This window comes from Mauremys mutica, chromosome 14 (assembly GCF_020497125.1).
Source record: "Mauremys mutica isolate MM-2020 ecotype Southern chromosome 14, ASM2049712v1, whole genome shotgun sequence".
Lineage (NCBI taxonomy): Eukaryota > Metazoa > Chordata > Testudines > Geoemydidae > Mauremys > Mauremys mutica.
The window spans coordinates 34,752,171-34,775,601 of NC_059085.1; the positions used below are offsets into that span (position 1 = coordinate 34,752,171).

Genomic DNA, 23,431 nt, shown 5'->3' on the forward strand with positions numbered 1-23,431 from the left:
AATATACTTTACACTTAGTGCTTTTCATCCAAAGATCTCAAAGCACTTTACAGACACGAATTAATCCTCACAACAGCCCTGTGAGGTGGGTAAGTACTCCCCCCATTTTACAGCTGGGGAAACTGAGGTGCACACAGATTACGTGACTTGCCCAAGTTCACACAATGAGTCAAGTGTCAAGGTCAGGAAAACAGCCTGGGTTTCCTGACTTTCAGTCCAATGCTGAATTTTGCTATGGAATAAGGGTAGGCAATCTTTGTTTGACCCAGGATGTTGGAAGTATGTCGTTTTTAAAAACAACTCATGGACATTATTAATATCATATTGACTGCTGCATAACACAAACACCAAAGTGCCATTATCAAAATACATTTATTGCAATGGAAACATTTTCTTTTGCAAAGTTAAAACCTAGAGTGTAGTTTAAATATAACTGAATATACTGAATACCATTGAAATAATCACTCGGTCTTAATGCCTCAGCAGTAGAAAACAAATCCTCTTTTGTGAACTGCTGCAGTTTTACTACTCAGGGAATATAAAGTATTTATCTGCTATAATATATGTAAAGTGTGCAGAGGTCTTAGCGACTGTGTGTAAAGTTACCACTTGAAACCAACTAGGAAATATTTTGCCAGTACAGAAGCCTTTCTATTTTGAGTCTTTGTTGTAAAATATTTTGGAGAATTAATTGAAAAGGAATGGATCAGAATAAATTAGCAAATCTTATAGATTTTAGTTTAAGTACTGTATTGTCTTTTAAGAGACTACACTGGTTGATACAGAGGTTTTCTGAGGAAAAAGAGATTGCAGCAATTTCTCTGGTTTTGATGTGGTTCAATAAGACCTTTGAAAAGGTTGTAATTACAGAGCCAGTTCAGGTCAGGTTTTTTTGCTGGCTGTTGGGTATAGGTAGCACCTTGAGTGAAGTGATTCTTATTTATCATTCAATCAGACCTGGCAGTTCAGAAGTGGCATTTTTTGATTACAGATATGGTTTCAATTTACCATATTCACCCAAGTCTCTACTTCACATTTCTCTATTGAAGAAACAACCCGGGAGTCCTATTTTTTTTATTTTACATTAATACATATATTCTCAGGCCAACAGTGTCATTTGGGGAGTGCTATGGGTTGGAGTACTGTAGACAGAGGTAAGCAGTTCTGATATAACGCCATGTATGAGATTAAAAACTGTACACTGCATTGTACAAGAGAGAACCATCTGAACACCACACCCACTACCCTTGGGCAGCAACAACATGCATTTGAAAGAGAAATGTATTACTTGTAATAGTATTCTTAAAAGTTTATTTTGATTGGTTTTTATTTTTACCCCAGGAGGCTAATTAGTCTTGTCATCTAATAAGGAGTCCTTAGTTACAAAATGTGAAATATAGCAAATAAGGTCCTAGGCTGAGTTCCCTCATTTCCCACTGGTTTCCACAGCAGCTGATGCCACTCAGAAACTCTCAAGGTTGGCCTTTAAAGGCGCTTCAGGACATTGGGAAATCCTGGAGGCCGAATGAATTGCTGATGAGGAGTAATGATTTATAATTGCTAATGTTTATAGAGACTTCTGCTGCTGTGTCCATTGGTAGTTTTAGGCTATGCACACATGGACTTGTGAATCATACAAAATGAATACCAATTCATACTTACGATTTTAAACGTTTTTAATGTGGTAACTAGAGAAGGGAATGGGTGTATATTAAGAGGAACGTGAACTAAAATCCAAGTTCTGGACATCCTTCACTTTGGGGTTACTAGAAATTCAAACCTAGATTCAAATTTTGTGACTTGAGCCACAAAGCCTCTTCTTTGAAGTTGCAATCGCAAACATTACATTCCCAACCATCTACAGTATGCTTTTGTGCAGGCAGGCAGTCTGTGTTGGCATGTATGTTTCCAGGAATACATCATGAAGCTGGACCTAGTTTGCACGTGCAGAACCAGGGTTGTAAAGAAATGATTGGCCACATTCTCAGCTACTGATTTACCCAAGCTGAAGAGATGGCTATATGTGTATAAAATTGTAACAGCAGTTTCAGAGTCACATTAGAAAATGTGAAGTTGATCATTCGGGAGGCGATCTCCCTACACGTTGTTTTCCAACTAGGACTTATACAATAGACCTTTCCTATGGAATCAGTAATTACCCAGTGCAGAGATACCAACAGATAAACTACAAAACATGTTTCCCCCATCTACCAGAGTGGCTTTAAGCTCCATTGTAAGTGTGTTATTCAGAGGCATGGAGAGGGCGTGAAAAGTACCATTTATTCCATGATGTGGAATATGTGCTTATTACTTCATCTCTCCACTGCTGTATAATAAATTATTCCAGTCTAGGTGGCATGTTCACAATGCAGCTGTATTAATCTGCTGTTTTTTGCATCTTGAAAGTGTTTGCTTTGCCTAATAGACCTGAGATGAATAACAAGGAAAGCTTGAATAGTTTTAAGGAAGCACTTGCCTTTTCATATTACCAGAGCTGCTTGCTTTGAATTTGGATTTTGTCACAAGTATTTGCCTCTCTTATAATGTTGAATTCACATGTTTCCAGTGACCACCTTTCAAAATGCACTATGTCACACTTGCCCTTAGGATATTTGCATATAAACTCTTACTCTTAATTGTTCATTACAAAAAACAAAAAAAAAATCAAATCTTTTCCAAATAAGTTGCAATGTTCAGTGCTATTGATATGCCATTAATACTGTTTAGAATGGTGCTATTCATTTGTGGTTGATGAATATATGGGTACGTTATGACTTTTGTTTCTTTTATTTATATGCTTCATTTTTAAACCTGCTTCAGAACAGGACTCTAATTTTAGGAAATAAACATGAAAATAGACAAATCTGAAAACTAAACATTAACTGTATACCATGTTTTCTTATCAGGAACATAAATAGTAAGTTAGAATACTAATGGGTGCATTACATATATTAATGAGGTTTTTTACCATATTCTGTCTATCAAGAACTCCTTTTATTTTACCATTAAGATACTAGATTTTCATTTGTATTCAGTGCCATCAGCTGCAAATTGATAGCTAGCAGTTAGCAAATAAATGCCTACAAACTCGTAGCTACTTAACATTTTTATCCCAACAAAGGATTTTGGAAGGATGGATAATTTAGATCTTTGAGGCTCAAGTATAAATAAACAGAAACTGCTTTATAAATCCCACCCTGCTGTAGTTTAAGATTGTACTGCAAATCTGACAAATGATTTGTGAAAGAGAATGATGAACCCTTATTACCAAGACACTCTTTAACTTAAGCCAAAACAAGATTCCCGGGTAATTTTATATACACTATAAAGATTGATGGCATGGGACTAGCCTGGCAGCTTTCAAATGTTTGACTGGATCGGAAATGGCATTCAGGCATGATTAAAGATTCAACTGGGCTTCTCAGAAATTCTTTATCCTGTGTATTCATCATTCTAACTCACTGCCTTTGTTACAGGTTAAAGATGGTTGACCCCCCAGCTTTGGTGATTAGCACCACATACAACTGACAGTCTTCTGATTTTAAAAAAAAAGTGTTTAGGTTGCCCAGACCTTCTATCATCATTTATAAGTTTTCTTTTTAAATCACAATAGATCATGGACGTTTGTGACAACTGACAAGCAGTTTAACTGTTTAACTGACAACTGTTTAAGACTTTTTTAATGGAGTTGTTAACATTAATTCTTTTATATGGTACTTTAGTCTGTTTCAAATTATGTACTGACATGGCACAAACCGCTTTGGCATTGAAAGTCATTCAACGGTGATTAAAGTGCTCTTTTTAGCAGTTTAAAAATGTTTCATCTTGTATCAGCAGTATGGAATTGTTTACTAATTAGATTCCCTGACATCCTGTTTTGTCTTATGCTGATGATATGTGAACCGGAAAGCTGATGAGCAAAAAATTAAAACTTGTTATTAAACTGTCATATAATGGCTTACCATACAAAGGTGTCACTCAGATGACTGTGTTGCTGAAGGATAAGCAATGTTTGCTGAGAAAAAAGTGTCCTCTCAATCTGTTTAAATGTGTGTGGCTGTGTGGGCATTTTGAGGGCTCTGCATTATAAACCCTTCCTAAAGCACTTCGGGTTCCAGTTGGATTTAAAGGGATACTTTGTTCCCTCAAGGCCTTCTCACTCAGTAGGGCCGCATGGTCTAGTGGCCTGAGCACAAGACAAAGAGCCAGGAACTCATTAGTTCAAATCACCTTTTTGACACAGGCTCCATCTGTAGCTTTGGGCTAAGCCTCTGTGTGTGTGTCCACACTGCAGTTAAGTGCCCATAGCTGGCCCATGTCATCTGACTCGGGCTATGGGGCTGTTTAATTGCGGTACAAATGTTTGGGCTCCTGCCTCCCCATGGAACTCAGAGCCCGGGCTCCAGCCCGAGCCCGAACATCTACACCACAATTAAACAGCCCCATAGCCCAAGCCAACTGACATGAGCCAGCCATGGGTGTTTAATTGCAATGTAGACCTGGGGTATGTCTCTGTTTCCCCACCTGTTGAAATATGGACAGTAATACTGGTGTGCCTGTAGGGATATTCTGAACTTTAATTACTTAGGGCTAGTCTACACTTACCGCGCGGGTCGACGCGGTGAGTTCGACTTTCCGGAGTTCGAACTATCGCGTCTGATCTAGACGCGATAGTTCGAACTCCGGAAGCGCTAGTTCGAACTCCGGTACTCCACCTCGGCAGCTGGAGTTAGCAGAGTCGACCTTGGAGCCGCGGAGTTCGGTTCCGCGGCGTCTGGACGGGTACGTAGTTCGAACTAGGGTAGTTCGAATTCAGCTACGCTATTCACGTAGCTGAATTTGCGTACCCTAGTTCGACCCCCATTCTTAGTGTAGACCAGGCCTTAGTGTTAGTGCGTTGCTCTGAAGATATCAATGCTAAATATTATTAGTTTCACCCACCACGTTGTTTCCTTCTGTGGGATAAATATGATTTAACTTCCTATCTTAAGGACAAAAAAAAAGTATTGTTCTCTGGACGATAAAGCTGCTGTGCTCGTTTCTCCAGAACAGCCCACATAATGAGCACAACGTTTAGAAGTTGGTGAAGTAGCACTTGACCCAAAAGCAAATGGCACATTGTTCATAGTAAGAAACAATGGAAGCATTAAATGGTAAAATATTGCAGTCTTCCAGCTGCACGTCCTTCATCTTCACTTTAAATAAAGATGCCCGTGCATCAGCACTCATGTTGTGTTCACTTGGAGCTTAGCTTGTGTCAGGTTTACAGGATCAGACCCTGAACTGGTATCTACCAGTTACATTATGGGATATATGGCCCCTATTAACTACTGAAGATTTTGTTAAAAAGTGAGTTACAAAATCATAAACTATAATAAATTTCCATTTTATGAATGAGCTCGTTTCTGATTGAATCTAGTCTGAGCTAGCTAGAAAGCAGCTTTTCAGCCACAGTATAGTGATTAGTCTTTGACATTAAGCACATAAGTTTTATTTGACTCTTATGAAAAAATCCTATGGGATTGAATACAAAAATGATAATTTTCTATGGGTGTTTTGAACCACTCTATGCAATGGGATAGAATGATCATACTAGGCTGTGCAACGCTAGAGAGAGCCTATAATTATCTATAAATGATATTACTTTTATTGTAATTGCTAGAGAACCATATTACATTGTGGTAGGTATTATTGCTACTAGAGTCTACCAAACACATTTATAGGCATTATTTCCTCAAATAAATCATTTGGTTTAATAAAAACATTTTAATATTTAGCAATTTAACCTGAAAAGGTTCTTTTGGTCCAGAAATTGCGATTTATTTTTCCTCATTGTACCAGCCAATATTGGTGTTGTTCCAACAGACCCTTTCTAAGTCATCATTCTCATCTTATTCCCATTTTGAGTGAAGAATATGGACCCTAAAAACAATTTAATATGCCTTTCTTTGCCATGCTACATAATTTGAGAGCAAAGGAGAAACCCAGCTTGAGGAGAATTCAAGCCTTTTAAACTCAAAGCTGCTATTGAGAGAACATTAAATATGTGGTTTGGTTGCCACTCCACCACTGGCTGATTTGTTAGTAGCATTGTGAGATGCCACAGTTATAACCATTGGAACCGAGAGAAGAACATAATTTGGAGGAAGAGAGAGCGAAGCCCATTCTTGCCCCCTATCAAATATCATTTCAGTAACATCTATTTTCTCTTTAGTTACCTTTTCTATCATACTCAATAGCCTCTCTATTCTGATTCTTAATTAGTTGCCACAGAAAGGTCTATGATGTACATAAAAAATCACAAGATGCTGGATAAACTGTATTGTTTTTAAATTAGAGCTGCGCACACGGTGTTTCGCGATGAGCTCCATCCTATTATTTCTAATTATAGCTGGCAAAGCAAAGTGGTTTCTTGCCCTCTTTACAGCTTTTCTGACAGAGCTTTGCCAATCCTGATGATGCAATATCCCACCACCTGCACTCACACACTCACTAAAAAGTTATGGCCTCAACTGTTAATCCCTCAGCTTTCCATCGGAAAAATTCAGAGCGATCAATTTTTCTCATTGGAGCTTAGATTTTTGAATAATAAAAAAAATAGCTGCTTCCACAGCTATAATCTATTTGTTATATTTCTTAGTGATTTATAAGATGCTAGAAGTAGGTCTTAGAAGGATGGCAAAACCACTGGAAAGCACTGAATCGCTGCAAATTAAGAACTACACTCTCTGTGCGCAGTAGATAAACATTCTCACACAGCAGTGGTGACAGCTGCCACAGTAAAATTGTTGACCAAAGATATATGGACAGTTTGGGCACAGATCCCATTAGCACTTTACATGATAGGCCTTAATTGGAATGTCCGGGTTAATATTGTACAAGAGATTTTAAAGATATAAAATACGTCAGTCTGCATTGCTTATCAAAACTAGGAAGTGGGGGTATTAAGTAGTTTGGTAAGTAGTTTTTCTTGTTCTAAAGGAAAATCAGGACGGTTTTACAGGATGTGTGTGTTGCTTTTAAATCTTTGTGTTTGTTTCACATAATCCCAGCTGGCCAGATCCTGAAGTTCTTGCTCAGGCAAGATTCTCACTGAAGTTTCAGAAAGTTTTGTCTGAGTAAAGATGGAATAGACCTTGAACCCCTGTATTTTGAGTTTGCTTTAAGAGGTGCAAAAAAAGAAACAAGGTCACCAAGGTGTATTCAAATTGGGTTCCAGATAGTAATGTAGTGTCTTTAACTCTCCCATCCAATGCCCTTAACACTGTCATGCTGTGAGTTACCTGTCAGTTGCAATGCTTTTTACTGGTATTTTAATAAGACACATGGCTTCATAGGACCACAGTCAAAATTAGAACTATAACTTGTATTTTTTTTTTAATTCTAGCAACAAGGAGCTGCCACAACTGTCTACTGTGCCACCGCTCCAGAGCTGGAGGGCCTGGGAGGAATGTACTTCAACAACTGCTGTCGCTGTTTGCCATCACAAGAGGCCCAGAATGAAGTGACGGCTGCAGCCTTGTGGGAGCTAAGCGAGAGACTGATCCAAGAACGAATTGGCAGGCAGTCCAAATAACAGGGAGCTTTTGTAAGGATCAAAACACACAGAGTATGTGCACACTAGAAAACTGCCAACTCTGGAGCCTTTCCAATCTTATCATCTCGAGGGTTTCCATATACCTCAGATACAGATTAGCTAGTGTTAAATGAAATAATATCAGTCACAACGTAGTGAAAAATGCTAAGTACTAATGGGAAGTGGGGAATACTGTGGGTTAAAGGGACAATATTGCTTTCTGGGGTTTAGTTAGTCTTGGTTCTCTTTCTTTTGGTTATAGCCCGTTCAGAGTGTAATTCAAGGAGGCATCTTTTGAGTTATTTTAGAAGAGCAATGCAGAGTATATTTCTTGATGCTTTGATTAATGGCTACATGGATAGCCCAAAAATAACATGGGATTTCCTCTATACTGTGGTAATTATTTGCTGTTAGGCCTTATGCACTGATCAGGAGATGATAGAGCTGTTTATTCTTTTCCCTACTAAGTTTTTATTGGGTGTGGCAAATAAAAAACAAAATTAATAGTAATAAAGAAAGCAAGCTTCCCTGCCCTTGGCCGCTGGCTGCAAATATAACTGTGCTGTCTAGAAAAGGAAGGTGCAAGAAGACATTTGAACAGAAATGGTGAAGTCAGATTTACTCCACTGCTAATCATTAAATATGCAGGTTTTCCTTAAAAGATTATAATAAAGGGTACGTTGCAAACCATTCCCTAAATATTGTTGCTTTAGGAAAAGATGATGTTGTCTCCTTAACACACAGGGTGTAATCAGGGGTTTAAAAGTTGTTCCTTCCATTTCTTGGTTCACAGTTTTAAAGAGTTTGTTTTGTTGTCTTTGAAGGTTCACAGTTCTCCAGATACTGCATCCTGTTCAAAATTTCTTTTTTTCTTTCAATTTAAATTTAGTAAAAGAACATGCTTGAATATTGTCACCTGAAGAGAAAGTTTGTCTTGTTTCTGCAAATGTTTTAGTTCCATTTTTTTTTTAGAAAAGAAAACTTGAGGAAAAATAAAGAGCTTCTTGTCGATGCCATGAAAATGCTGTTTTTTTTTCTTGTTTCTTTCTGAGTTCATATTTTGTTTTTTGTGCTTTGTAGCTGTCTTCATGCCAAAAAGTTGTCTTAAGCCATCAGCATTCCAGCATCATTTTTCTATAAACAAAACAGAAATAAAGATTGTAAATAGAACCTTAGTTCACTCCATTATTATTCGTGTTATTGATAATTGTTCTGTCTTCTATGAGTTTCCTCCTCTATATTCATGAAGTGGCTTAGATTTGATTAGCTGGTGGATGGGTGTTAAAACCTAACAGCACACTAGTCAGAAATAAATAGCTTTGTACCCTCCCATCATAATAAATGCCCATTTTAATAATAATAATAACAATACACTTTGTTTTGAGTGCTTTTATTTTCAGCTTGTGTGTAATCCAGTCCAGGATACAGAAGACTAAAACACTGAAGCGCTGCACAAGGGCTAGAGAGGGCATTAGAGATGCCCCCCCTTTTTGTGCCCACATACAGATGCTGATTACATTCCCTGAGAACAAGCCTAGCACAAGCTGTAGACATAGGGAGCTGAAGATGGGGGGTATTGCCCGCCTTCTACACCAACCGGCAGAGCTGGCCCTATATGGGGAAGCAGATAGTACACCTTTTCAAAGGGTGTGGCAGCAACCACACTCTCCCAGTGGTATTTTGCCCAGCTCAGGTTCATCCCCAGACCAGTTCTCCAGCTCCCATATCATTGCCTTCCTTCATTTCCCAGACTGGTCCCAGAAGAACTGATGGTTCTTGGCTGTTTCTCTGCCTATGTCATGACCATCCCAAAGGGCTCATGCAGAATATAGGAACTCCATATTGAGGTCATGCAGTATTTATAACCCCTGCATAATCCACAAAGTACATGGAAATGGCTTTCAGTAAGTAAATAATTCTACCCCTTCCCCACAAACTATTTGAAGGCATCAGTCTTCATCAAGGCCACCATAAGTTCGGTGTTAGGGCAAGTCATTTTGGAGTTATGTGGGCCAGAACAAACATGAGGAAAATAGTCTAGATGTGTGATCACCTCATTTTTTAGTGCTTCATATTTCCCAAATGCCTTATCCAGTTTGCATCAAATTTTTCACATAAATTAAACACTAGCATTAAATCATGCCTGAAAATTTTCAGGGAGATGGGTTTAGTTTTGGAAAAATTGAGTTCGGGAGAGGGTCAAAACCCTGATTAAAATGGACGGCTACTTATCAGGGGGATAGAAACTAAGTAGCTTCCATTACATACTATCCTAACAATTGCATTGGCTTTCTAGTTCCTGGCAAAAAGGAGCAATCCAATAGAATACTAACAGAACTAAGACAACAGAGAAACACGGTGTCATAGGATGACATTTTGGGATAAGTTATGAGGTGTAATTAAACATTACTGAGTGCACTGATATTCTTCCTAAGGCCTTGGGCCTTACACTCCCACTTAGGCAGACATTAATAACTAATAATGCACACCCTGTCGTTCTTCACTGCTGAAATATTGTATGCTTTTATGAGAATTTGGTACTCAGAAAGATTGCCTTCCTTCAAAGGATATCTGTTTTACCTCTATGTAGTGGTCCACATTGGAGAGAAAAGCCTGTTTTAATCTCACAGATAGCTATATCCGTCATCAGTATGAAGGCACTGCCATGCATTTACTCTGCTGAACAGGTTCATCTGACACCTATGCCTATGGTTAACAAATGCTTAGTGACACTAATATGTTAGTGTAGCCAGAATTTGGATGTCAACCTTTTTTTCCTAGTCAAAGATTGAAGTTTTTTTTCCTCTCTGTTTTCTGAGCAAAGCAAGCCCGTGTAAAAATAAACTTCCTTTTTGTTTTTCCTCAAGCAAAGGGCATTCTGTTGGCCCCAAGTGGCAGAGCATCAGTGCAGGGCACTGGACTTGATGACCTCTCAACGTCCCTTCCAACCCTACACACACGCACACTTATAAACAGGCTGGCTAGCAGCACATAAAGAAGGTGCAAAGAGGATTCAAAAGGAGCAAACATTTTTAAAACATGATCCCCATGTTGATGAATGATTCATGGGCTAGATAATTCTAAGCCATTGGCTTTGCAAATTGTACTGTATGCTGGTATAAATTTTGGTGCAGTTGCATTCAGCTTTATTTATTGACCAGGTTATATTTTTTTCCAGATGATTTACTGAAATTGATGTATACTTAACTAATTGTAATGAACACTGGAATCAATCTGTTAGGGAGTAATATTTGCAGACAAGTGCTCTTAGGTCGAATACAAACTCTATAGACCTTAACTCGTATTATGCCAGCAAAACAAAAAAAGGACTGAATAAAGAAAAATAGATGGTGTTACTTATACTTTTGGAAACCAGCCAGTATGCTTTTTGCAAACACCTGGTAGTGTTAATAGGCACTTTCCATTTACCGCCATAAAAACACATATAAAAGGGGATAAAGAATGTTTCTGAGATGTATTGATAAATATGTACCAATTTATTTGTTATGATTTTCTGATGTAGGGGCAACCAAGAGGCTATAAACCGGAACACTTTCTACCGCCATAATGAAGAACTGTTCACATGCGGTTCTACCTTTTTCCTATGCTTTCATTCTGAGGTCAACGTGTCCCTTTTCAATCATATGATATGTTGGGGAAGAATCAATATAGCGTTTGTAAAGGGAAATCAGGCCTCACCACTCTATTAGGGGTTCAACAAGTATGTGGACAAGGGTGATCCAGTGGATATAGTGTGCTTGGACCTTCAGAAGCATTTGCCAAGGTGCCATATCACAGGTTCTTTAAGCAGTTCTGGGATAAGAGGGAAGGTCTTCTCATGGCTGATTAAAAGATAGGAAACAAAGGGTAGAAATAAATAGTTTTCACAGTGGAGAGAGGTAAATAGCAGGGTTCTCCCAAGGATCTGTCCTGGGATCACTGCTACTCTGCATATTCATAAATGATCTGGAAAGGGTGGCAAAGGTGCAGACAATATAAAATTATTCAAGATAGTTCAATCCAAAACTGACTGATGAGTTACAAAGGGATCTCACAAAACTTGAGTCTCTAAGCTGGAGTTTTGTTGCCCAAAGTCAGTGCTGATAAGTGTAAAGAAATGCACATTGGAAAACATAATCCCAACTATACAAACAAAATGATGGGGACTAAATTATTTGTTGCCATTCAAGAAACACATCTTCGTGTCATCTTGGATAGTTTGCCGCATTTTTGCCGCTGCACACTGAGCAGATGTTTTCAAACAGCCTACTGGGAACTATTAGGAAAGGGATTGATAAGAAGACAATAAATGCCACTATATAAATCCACGGTGTCCCACACCTGGTATACTGTGTCACCCCATCTCAAAAATATATTAAAGCTAGGAAAAGTTATAGAGAAGGACAATAAAAATGATTAGGGGTATGGAACAGCTTCCTTATGAGGAGCGATTAAAAAGATTGTGGCCATTTTAGAAAAGAGATGACTAAGTGGAGATATGATAGAAGTCTATAAGTCTTACTGGTGTGTAGAAAGTGAATAAGGAAGTGTTAATTAGCCCTTTATATAACACATGAGCTAGGGGGTCACCCTATGAAATTAATAGGCAGCAGGTGTAAGACAAAAAAAGAGGAAGTACTTCTTCCCACAATGCACAGTCAACTGGTGGAACTCATTGCCAGGGGATGTCATGAGGCCAAGTCAATAACTGGACTAAAAAAAGAATTAGCTAAGGTCATGAAGGATATATCTATCAATGGCTATTAGCCAGGATGGTCAGGGATGCAACCCCATACTCTGTGTGTCCCTAAACCTCTGAATGCCAGAAGTGGGGACTGGATGATGGGATGGCCCACTTGATGCTTGCCCTGTTTTGGTCATGCACCGTGAAGCATTTGGCATGAGTCACTATTGGAAGCAGGATACTGGGCTAGATGGACCATTGGTCTGACTCAGTATGGCAGTTCTTTTACCCATCCCTGATAAAAGTAATTGGCAAAATGGCTGAGCATACTAAATATGTTCTTATGTAAACATAACTCACCCGCTGATAGATGATTGCAGTTGCTGTGATCATCTGCAGGCAGGTGAGTAAGCAACCTCCTCTGACACCAAAGAACTGACTGGCTGGAAGCGTGCATCGGAGATCAGGTGAAATCCTGGCCACATTGCCATCAATGGAGCCAGGATTTCATCCATGTCCAGTAGAATGAAAGAATTAGTACTGTGGTACACCTGAAACCTACCTGCAACTCAAAGCGTGTAAGTACCAAGAACCAACACACAAGTGGTTCTGCAGTGGCCACAATGTCTTGGTTTGCTTAGCTTTTTTTTATGGGACAGAAGACACATTTAATCTCTCCTGAGGCCAGGTAAGTGATTGTATTAGAGAACATCCTTCCAGCAACACTACAATAATTTGACAAGTCAAGGTTGAATAACCCTTTGTCAAGGGATTAAGCTCATGACCTTTCAAGCCAAGCACACTTATACGAACCAGTTTACCATTGCAATGATCAATATCCTGTAAGTGAGAAAGTCTAGCCCGATCTTCTTTTGTCCTTTGGTATCACTTGTGGCTTTAGCGTTGATAATTATATCTGGCTTGGAAAAAATTGCCTGTACATTTCATGCTCTGTATTTGTCTTGACAACATTCTATAGGATTACATTGTCATAATTTCAATGGTAGCCTATCAGCAGTATTTCATAGTGTGCGTATATCCTGAATTTACACTACAATCATTATTTCTCCATATGTATGTTTATTATTTATGGTCCATTTAAAAATCTTTGCCAAGATTCATGACACAAGTCTCTGCAGTTTCTAATCAAACACTGTAAAAAACCTGACACTTTTCATTCCAGGTCTGTTGTCTGGTTTAAGTATGTATTGTACTTCAATTTAAGTACGTTTCTGGCTTGGTATGTATTTTTTTTTTCCAGTGAGGGTTCCCAAACGACAGTGAAAGCTGAGGACATGATGCCTTATTGGAACACATCTTTTGGAGTCAAGGAGCACTGAGACTGTAAAACAGCTTAGGAATGCTACAGTAGCACTTGTTAATAAATACTGTAGCTACATGTTTGTAGTGGTTTCCATCCCAAAGTGTTTTATGAATAGGATTGACTTCATCCATTCCTGAAGTTCAGCCACCTCTGGGATGGGATGCGGCAGCTGTTTGAAAGCACTACACAACAGCTTAGGAGGAGAAATGAAAAGTAGTGGTCTTTAGATCTATGCCAACTGAACATTCAAATGGGCCTCATGCTGCATGTAGCTACCCATTGTTGTGAGCAGAACATCATCCCTATACCTAACCATCCTATAGTCCTAGCCAAGTCTAGAACCAGCTTGCAGCAGAATTAAATTCTCTACCTGGTTCTGGTGTCTCTATCTATGGCCCACTTGATAAGTTGTTTTATGGCTTTTCCACTTTACTTGGCTTGGCCACCTCAATAGCCTTTGCACATTTTGCATGTCCGATTGGCTTGAGTACAAAGCCAGATCAAGTTCCAAGGTACCAAAAGCCAGCATGTTCCCCAGTAATGGAAGGAGACAGCTGAAGTATGCAGCATACTGCAGAGGTGAATCCCAGTGGCAGTGGGCCTCCTATGACTGGTTAGTGAGCTTGTCATCTAGGCTTGGGACCCTCAATTCTCAAATTCTCAGATATTTTTATTGCATTTCCCTGGCCCCGTTGCCAAATAACTGTGCAAACAGCTGTCCTAACTGTAGACTTTAACCCTCGTCCCATCCACGCGCACACATACTCACCACCTCTCGTCTGACTTTATCAGCTAAAAAATGAATTGTCTCCATCCTTTTGCCTTCTGGCCTGCAGACCTTTGCTAACAGACTATGGGAGAGCAAAGTCACAGGTAGGGGAGTCCAGTGTGAACAAAGCTGGATGAGCCCCCTCAATGTATTTCGTTGCATAAGGCCTAGCAAAACCTAGGCCTGTCCCTGTGAGCAAAGGACTACCATGCTGAACAGCACTGAGCCTGAATGGAAGTGCTAAGACAGTGGTTCTCAAACGTTTGTACTGGTGACCCCTTTCACATAGCAAGCCTCTGACTGTGGGCCCCCCGCATTAAAAAAAACACTTTTTTGTATATTTAACACGATTATAATTGCTGGAGGCAAAGTGGGGTTTGGGGTAGAGCCTGACAGCTTGTGATCCGCCCCCCATGTAATAACCTCACGACCCCCTGAGGGGTCCCGACCCCCAGTTTGAGAACCCCTGTGCTAAGAGTATTAGAATATTCTGACTCAGTCACAGCAGGGGTGCATATGCGTTACTTCAGATAGCCTCATACAGAGCAGTGTTTAAGGCAAGGATTTGGGATGCTTGGATTATATGATGATGGGTCTATTCAAAATATGACAGACAGATGGATAGATGCCTGCTGAAATCCTTCACTGCAGGTCATTGCATCAAGAGGAAAATAGAGACAGCTCTTTGGGCGAGAGTGTGTATTCCCAGGTACAGTACCTTCCTGTTTTTAACAGTGCTAACCACATGATTTAGTGGATCGCTTTTCTTGGGTTTCTCTTTTTTCCAGGTTGTAGCATCAAAAATAAGGTTTGCTGCTTTTACAGAGTGCTTTCCAACTGGTGTTTCATGAATTAGCCCCACGCTTTAAAAGAGAAGATTGCTCTGGCAGAGAGAGCAGAGTAGTTGTAAAAGTGTCAAGGTGTTATGAATGTCCTGATGACAGAGCCCAGTTGTTATCTGCTGGGTAGTGAGGGAGGATAGCTAATGATGTGCAGCATGTAAACCGTTTGTTGCTCTAATCCATCTGTGTGGAGGGGAGTGAAAAAGAGGGGAGAAATCCTGGGAAAATTACTTGGCCAGCTGGAGATAAAGTGTGTACTGATGGAGTCATCCAGAGGTAGCTGTCAACATGAGCAGTGTTTGCATATAATACAAGGCAACTCACAAGTTTTTTTTTCTGGTCTGTGCAAAGAACTTGATTAAAACACAGGATCCTCTTACCAACTGGTCTCCATTTTTAAGTGGGGAATGTGATTTTAATCCGTGCGTGGCTGGGTGGCTTTGGTACGCTCTTAACACAGGACAAAAATCAGGCTAAATCTAGCTAAAACAAGATGTACAGATCCCTTTGGAGAATCGGAGTGAAATGGGAAACAGCCATTTTATTAATTCTGCTGTGTTTTATAGACCTTTTATCTGGCACACTGCCCATACAACTTCACTACCTAATTAAAAGGGGCTCATCAATTTGCTGGACAATTGCTTATTAAAATAATAATTTTTAAAATCCCTGAAAATCAGCCACTCGAAGGGAGTAAACACAACAGTTTACCAAAAGTCTGACAATATTAGTTGGTAATCTTATAAAAGAGCTATAGAAATTATATACTTCTGCAATTGCCTTGGAGACAAAGTTAGCCCTTTTTTGACTGCTTTTGTGTTGTAAGTCTTATGCATCTTATAAGCAGTTACCTCATGCTTAGGAGACTGTGAACATGGCCTAAACTAGGTGCTTTGTTCAGTGTATCCAATTCTCACACCCAGCCCTTATCCCCAACCCTCCCCACCTTTCCTGTGCCCTTCTCTAGCTTAATCCCCCTTTACAGAGTCCAGTTTGCATAGGCCAGCTATATACCTACTTCACTGCAGGGGACCTCTTGAATCCCTTTCCTGAAAACTTTCAATCTATAGACAAGACAGACAAAAAGTGGTAGTTAAGAAGTATTATCATCCCTATTTTATCTAGGCGGCACAGACACTAAGGGACTTGGCCAAGTCACACCAGAAGGTGGTGGCAGAGGCAGAAATTTTGCTCGTAAGATCCAGTCCAATCACTAAGCCATCCTTCCTCTCCATATTACAGCCTGTGGAGTGTACAAAGGCAGCACATTTCTGTGACATGGGCTACTATTTTGAGTCACCAGTTGTGGAGAAACCTGTTTGCTCTTTCCATGAATGGGTTGATAAGATATCAGAGCACCAGCTTGCCACAAAGCATTGAGGAGAAATGGCCAGCCAGGCACTGTCCTTCATAATTGAGGCCATGTTTCATTGACTGGTTTTCCTCAGCTCAGGAGTTAAAAGTATCGCCTGTCTAAAATGTATCGCAGTTTCTCAGAACCGCCTGGACAGAATATTTGTAGACAAGGGTAGCACATCTTCCTCTGTGTGACATTCCAGTTTTTCCTCGGGAAAGCTGAGGTCTAAATGGCTTCCATCCAATATACCATGAAACATAGCTGAAGGGCTGAAAACAAGCACCATACACAACCAACTGGGGGCAGAAATGGCCTCCTGAAGCCCTTTAGGCACCCGCCGTAAAAGCTCCACATCTTGTGACTATTGGATTTCACAATGCAGACTCTGCCAGGAATTGCCTGCAGCGTGCAGAGTTAGCAGAGATTTAACACCAGGCATTTTAGCATTTTGACTTAAATCCAGTATAAACTTCTAAGTGACCTGGCTGAGCTCAGTCTCTCGTGGACAATGGTCAGCAACGCATCTCAAAGCCGCTCAGCCTACAGAACACTCTGGAATAGAACAGTGGCGAACGCGCAAAAGAAGCCTGAAATTTGCCTTCAATGGGATGGCATTACCTCTCATCTTAGAGAAGACTTTCTCCTTCTCCCACCTAGGGTTGAAGCCAGCTTGGCTTGGGCAGAGAAGAGAAAAGAAAATTACAGTGTACCTAGCCTGCGGACAAGCTAGAGGTATTTTCCTTTCAGCAGAGTTGCTCCTTTAAGCTTTACGAGCAGTAGAAATTCATGCATTACAGAGGCACAAAAATAAAAAGGGGGGAATAGTTGCATTAGAATTAAGTACTGGTTTTAATATGACACCTGTCAGACTTATTATTAAAAACAGGGAGAAAGGCTCCTTTCAGAAATAATAACATTGCAGCAAGGTTAGTTATAACACAGTGAGTCCTGTCAACAGTTGCAATTAGAAGTTGTTTACTATCTAGCAAAATAGCTCTGCAACATCAATGTTATATGGACATCATGTGTTGTTTCAGTCTTAATTGAAGGCTCAGAGATAATCCTCTGTTCTAATACAGCTCACAGCCAAGCTCGGAGATTCTCACCACAATCACATTACTTTCCTAATGACACTATCACCCAACCAGGGATTAAGTGCTGCTTTACAGGCAATGAATGGTGTCACCATGTTTAGGCTGCTAAACAATTAAAGGGTCAATTTACAGTGTGTTAGTGGGGGAAGGCATGACAAGCAATGATAGGTTGTGATAAACAAGAGCTGCCAGAGATCCATATATTCCAGGGCAACTATTTCTGGCAGAAACCTGTTAAGGGGCATCCTTTTTATTTACAGCCAAATGAATTTGTTAGGAGAGCAATCCCCCCTCTCAAGATGCACTTGCTCTGTTTCCAGTGCAGAACGGGCTGACATTGTTCACACTGCTCTAGTGTCACATCTGCCCTCTGGGCAAGACAATTTTCAAACTCATGCCACTGAGCCAAATTTTGTCCTGCAAGGGATGCCAAATGTGGCACGTTATTTGTAAGTCACCAAGAGCTAGTAGTTAAGCTCATACCACAAAATTAATTTCAATTATGCCTTCAGCCAGATTTCAAACAAAGACTCTAGAGACATAACGGGAAATTAATTTATTAAAAAGCAATAGCTTGATAATGCACATGATGATAGAATAAATGAATATGTTCAATATCTTATAAAACAGTTGGCAATCACATAATAGAGCATTCATTGTCAATTTAGTAGCTTGTCTCATTATACTCAGCAAATAGAAGTAAAATGGTGTATTATTCATGAAGCAACATGCTTTAATTACTTTTAGTGCACATTTATTTTTCCGAATGTAATATGAGTTAGATTCATCTATAACTGTAACCTAGCTTATGTATCTTGAAGCAGTAACACAAACTCTAAGAGACATCTTGTGAACACAGTAATCAGTTTCTAGGAAGTATTGCAATATTTCTATGTATTTCTAAAGTATTTGCAATATTTCTATGTATACTATGGAAAAGTATCCTAAAAAGACAAACTGAGATGCCACCCTATAGCAGGATTATATCTGAGACCATTTCAGTTAAGTCTGATATTAAGTTAGCTGATGATTTTATAAGACATCTTTTCATGTTTCAGAATTTGATGTTTTTACCTGCTATAAAACTTAAAAAAAACAAAACAAAACTAATAACGTTTCACTGGTTTTACAGACAGAAATCTTCCTGTTAACACACCCCTCTAACTTAATTTGGTATGAAGGTCTCAAATACAGGGAAGGTCAGGTAAAGTCCACTGCTCATTTCAATTAAAATGTCTTTGAGGATTTATAAGTAGTAAACTGATCCTGCCTATATTTACAGGTTTCCTACAAGCCAGCCCTTCTACTACTAAGTACAGTATTGTAGCACATTGTTGATTTCCATGTACAAAAAGCTCCATAAAATAAGATGACTTAAAAATACAATTAAAGTCTAAATCTTTACACCCATTAACATTTAGGGTCCATTACCTTACTTTGTCTCTTGCTAAATTAAATGCTAGGATGTTTTGCTCTTGGGCTATAATATTTGATTCTGGTTCTATTTATAAAGCAAATGTAATTTAGCTACCGGTAAATCTTGGGTATAATTGGTTAGCAAGTATCTCCTACCATGTAATAACTTTGAACTATAGAATTTTTTTTCTCCTGTTCTTCTCTTCTTTGTCCTTCCAGACTCATGCACAGGGGCAAATCAATGGCGATAGACATATTACAAATACCTAGACTGACGTGATTGATCAAGCCTCCCTCTAAGAGCTGGCGTACTGGATATCCTCCTGAAGCTGATGCCCATCCCACTTGGTAGGATTGCTACAGAAGAGCTCTGACTGAGGCACACCTGGCTTCCTCCCCACATAACAGTAAAATACCATGGGCCAGCACAAGGGCTATGTAGCCTTTAAGTCCGACAAAACCCCTATTTTGAGATCTTGCATGAGACTGAAGTCATGTGTGGCCCTTTTCCTGGCCCTCTGCCCGAGGAGAATTAAACTCCCGTGTTGAATTATGTTCGCCTCACAAACACGGGACCTGGTTCTGGCGTGAAATAAGCCCAGTGCAAACACCATGACTTACACCCTGTGATAAAAGTTGCAAAGGGTATAAATCAGGGCAGCATTTGACCCCTGAGTGTAAAGTGACATTTTAGTTTGAAAGATGTCTGAAGCATGGTAGCACAATTATGACTCCTTTTCCCCAGTCCTCACTAAACCGATTCTAGACTAGTTTTTTATTGGTCACCAAGGATGAGTTTCTAAGGTTTTTAGATTCAGGAACTGGGGTAATAGCATTGCAAGGGCATGGCCCCGTTTCCTTCCTAATCCTGATTTCAGTTCCCATTAGTAACCTGAAGCCAGAGCTGTTTAATCCTTAATTCCTGGCACAATTAACATCTCATATTCAGGAGGACTTTTTGAAAGGCGATCTGTCCCAGCTAGGTCAGCCCTAGATAGCCTCTTTACTAAATGGGGTGAAATCTGCAATAGTCTAAGTCAAAGACAGTAATACTTTGTTTAATGGGGCAATGGAGCAGAGAATCTGTTAGTCTACTCCGGTCTGAGGGAGTAAGAGTCAAAACCCAAGCAATTAAAGTTAGTGAGGGATGCAAGTTCACAAACTCTCAAGCTATTAATGAACAGTGTGAGTAATTCTACAGGTTTTGATGTAAGGCTGAGACAGCATCTTCAACAGAGGAAAATACAAATATTACCAGGGAAGCCAAAGAAGAAGTGAAAATTCTTTCAACACACATCATTGAAGATAAATGGCCAGATTTTTCTGCACTTGTCCTGTTTTTGTGGGGGGGTCAATTTGTGTCCACAAATAACTACAGCCACATTTGCACCCACAATTCATTGCAGGAGCAAAATACCAGTAATTAGGTGACTGCCTGTCTGTGCCCACAAATCTCAATTCGATGTATGCCTAATGTCTGCACCCTCAATTATTATGGGTGCAAAACGGCACGTACACAAATGACAGCTGTTTGAGAGTCAGCTAAGAATCTCCTCTCCTTTGTTAAGTTCTTTTTCATATTCTGTACAATCCTATTGGGCCCAATTCTCCATTACACCACGGCAGTTTTGCACTGCTCCACCTGAACAAAGATGTGCTAAAGCCAGTTTATCCAGTCAGTGGAAGACACCCCCTCCCACCCCAGCACAGGAGAACCCCAGGAAGAAGCTCTACCTAGTCACTAGCATAACAGGGCATAGATTGGGAAAAGGAGCTGTGACCAGCTTTACCATATCCCCTCTTTAATCTCCAGTTGCTGTCCTGGGGGCGGTTGGCAGCTTATGTGAAATAGAGCTTTGCATCCATCTGGTTGTAATTTATACTGGGGATAAGACTGCGATGAAGATGGTCCCAGATTTGCGGGGATTGGCAAGATATCTTAAAACCACAACCCTTGCAAGCTGGGCTAAACCCCTGATTCAGTAAATTGCACACACATAACACCTAACATTAAGCAGGTGAGCAGACCATTGAAGTCGATGGAACTATGTACTTGCTTTGCTTTACTGAATCAGGACCTGAATGCTCCTTGGCAGTAGCAGAGAATCCAGCCTGTTCTTATTACTTTGAAGTTAAACATTTCTTTTAAAGTGTTTCTGCTTAGAGTATATAAACCTTACAGCTCCCGCTTGAATTTTACAGTATTTATATACAGAAAATAACTGCCTTGATTTTTCTTTAAAATAAAGCAAATGGCTTGACAGTACATCTATTAAGGTATGACCAATCGAACTACACAACTCTCTCTGGCAAATCGGTCAGTGCTTTGAATGGGAGAGAAAAACCAACAACCCTTTTTCCAGAACACAAACCACACTCTTTGCCCCAGTGGTCTTATTGGCGGTTTAATCCATATGTTTACTGCACTTTGAATGAAATACAATAGTTCTGCCTCAATACCCTGATTAGTCTTAATTTCCTAATTTTTATATTAGTCCCCTGGTTATTGAACCCTTTAGCAATTTGTACAGTTTATAATGTTCAAATCCTTTCATAATTTCAGGACAACTGTTCTCACAAATACAATTATAGCTGAAAATGTACAAAATACAAAATACATTTTGTGACTCTTCTCTTGAACAGACTTTTTTTTGTTTGTTTCTTACTAATGACTAAATTTTGAATCACTGGGAATCTAAGAACTGCTAATAGCATTTGGGACATAATTCCTATACTCATTTTCTGGGCTTGAGTCTTTCATTCCCGTAAAATTAGCGTGGCCTTTCACAGATATTTTCATAGTTACACTGCTTTCTTCTTTACTGTACCAGAAATATGACCCGTCTTAAGCAACTCTCTATTCTGTTTTCCTTTGTTGAAGACAGAAGCCAAAGGACTTGTGAACAATGTCACTTCTTTATAATCGATCTCCAAATTCACACTAATATTTTTCACTGGCTTTCTGCTTTCGCTTGTTGATTTCTATATTGTGACTATATTTAAGGAATCTTACGTTGTTCCACGATACATTCTCTTATATTTGATACCCCACATATAATTTTCTTGCCTAACTAGCCTTTCTGATACAGATTTCTAAATCACCCACCCTATTTAATGTAAAGAAACCTAGGGTCAATGCAACATTCACACTAAGAAAGCATGAACTCGGAAATCAGATTTCAGGTTGAAAGCTCAACATTATATCTGTTCTCTTATTCTTATGCCTGAAAATACGGTCTTTCCTTATAGTAATATACATTATGTGTCAATTAATACAAATATATAATACAAATTGGACTTTCTAATGCAACCTTAACTAGCAGTAAGTTACAGTAGAATCCTTAGAGATTTCAGACTTGGCTTGATTTTATAGTCTCAATGAGATCTACAAAACAGGTCATGTGTGGAAAAAAACAAGTTTCCTACTTCTAGAAATGTATTAGCACTTTAGTTTCTTTATGGGTTTATCTCAATTGATGAAGACATCACTTCTCCTTAACATGAGGCCTTGGCACCTAGCATCAAGAGCTGACTGAGGAGATATTTGAACCATTAGCTATTAGCTTCAAAAAGGCATAGAACATGGATGAGATTCCAGAGGACTGGAAAAGAGCAAATATAATGCCAATCTATAAAAAAGGGAATAAGGACAACATAGGGAATTACAGACCACTCATCTTAACTTCAGTACCTGCAAAGATAATGGAGTAAATACTTAAGCAATCAATTTGTAGACACCTAGAAGATAATAAGGTGATAAGTAACAGTCAGCATGGATTTGTCAAGAACAAATCATGTCAAACCAACCTAATAGCTTTCTTTGACAAGTTAACAAGCCTTGTGGATGGGGGGAAGTGGTAGCTGTGGTATAGCTTGACTTTAGTAAAGCTTTTGATAGTTTCACATGACTGTCTCATAAACAATCTAGGGAAATGCAACCTAGATAGAGCTACTCTAAGATAAGTGCATAACTGGTTGGAAAACCATTCCCAGAGAGTAGTTATCAGTGGTTCACAGTCAAGCTGGAAGGGCATAACGAGTGGGGTCCTGCAGGGCTCTGTTCTGGGTCTGGTTCTGTTCAGTATCTTCATCAATGATTTAGATAATGGCATAGAGAGTACAGATAATACCAAGGCTGGAGGGGTTGCAAGTGCTTTGGAGGATATGATTAAAATTCAAAATGATCTGGACAAACTGGAGAAATGGTCTGAAGTAAACAGGATGAAATTAATGAAGAACAATGAAAAGTACTCCACTTAGGAAGGAAAAATCAGTTGCACACACACAAAATGGGAAATGGCTGCCTAGGAAGGAGCACTGTGGAAAGAGATCTGGCGGTCATAGTGGATCACAAGCTAAATATAAGTCA

At 39.5% G+C, this 23,431-nt stretch overlaps 2 protein-coding genes across 5 annotated transcripts in view; one reads left to right on the forward strand and one right to left on the reverse strand.

Moving 5' to 3' along the window:
* The window catches only part of WWOX (WW domain containing oxidoreductase), a 647,484-nt gene extending 639,908 nt beyond the window's left edge, over nt 1–7,576 (forward strand). Inside the window, exon 9 of the mRNA XM_044986918.1 lies at nt 7,388–7,576. Within this exon, the coding sequence (XP_044842853.1) occupies nt 7,388–7,576 (189 nt within the window). The remainder of the gene's footprint in view (nt 1–7,387) is intronic.
* Nucleotides 7,577–7,998: 422 nt separating this feature from the next.
* The window catches only part of MAF (MAF bZIP transcription factor), a 224,243-nt gene continuing 208,810 nt past the window's right edge, over nt 7,999–23,431 (reverse strand). For all 4 annotated transcript variants that reach the window (XM_044986924.1, XM_044986922.1, XM_044986923.1 and 1 more), the window contains one exon: nt 7,999–8,710. The gene's annotated coding sequence lies outside the window, so the exon portion shown is untranslated. The remainder of the gene's footprint in view (nt 8,711–23,431) is intronic.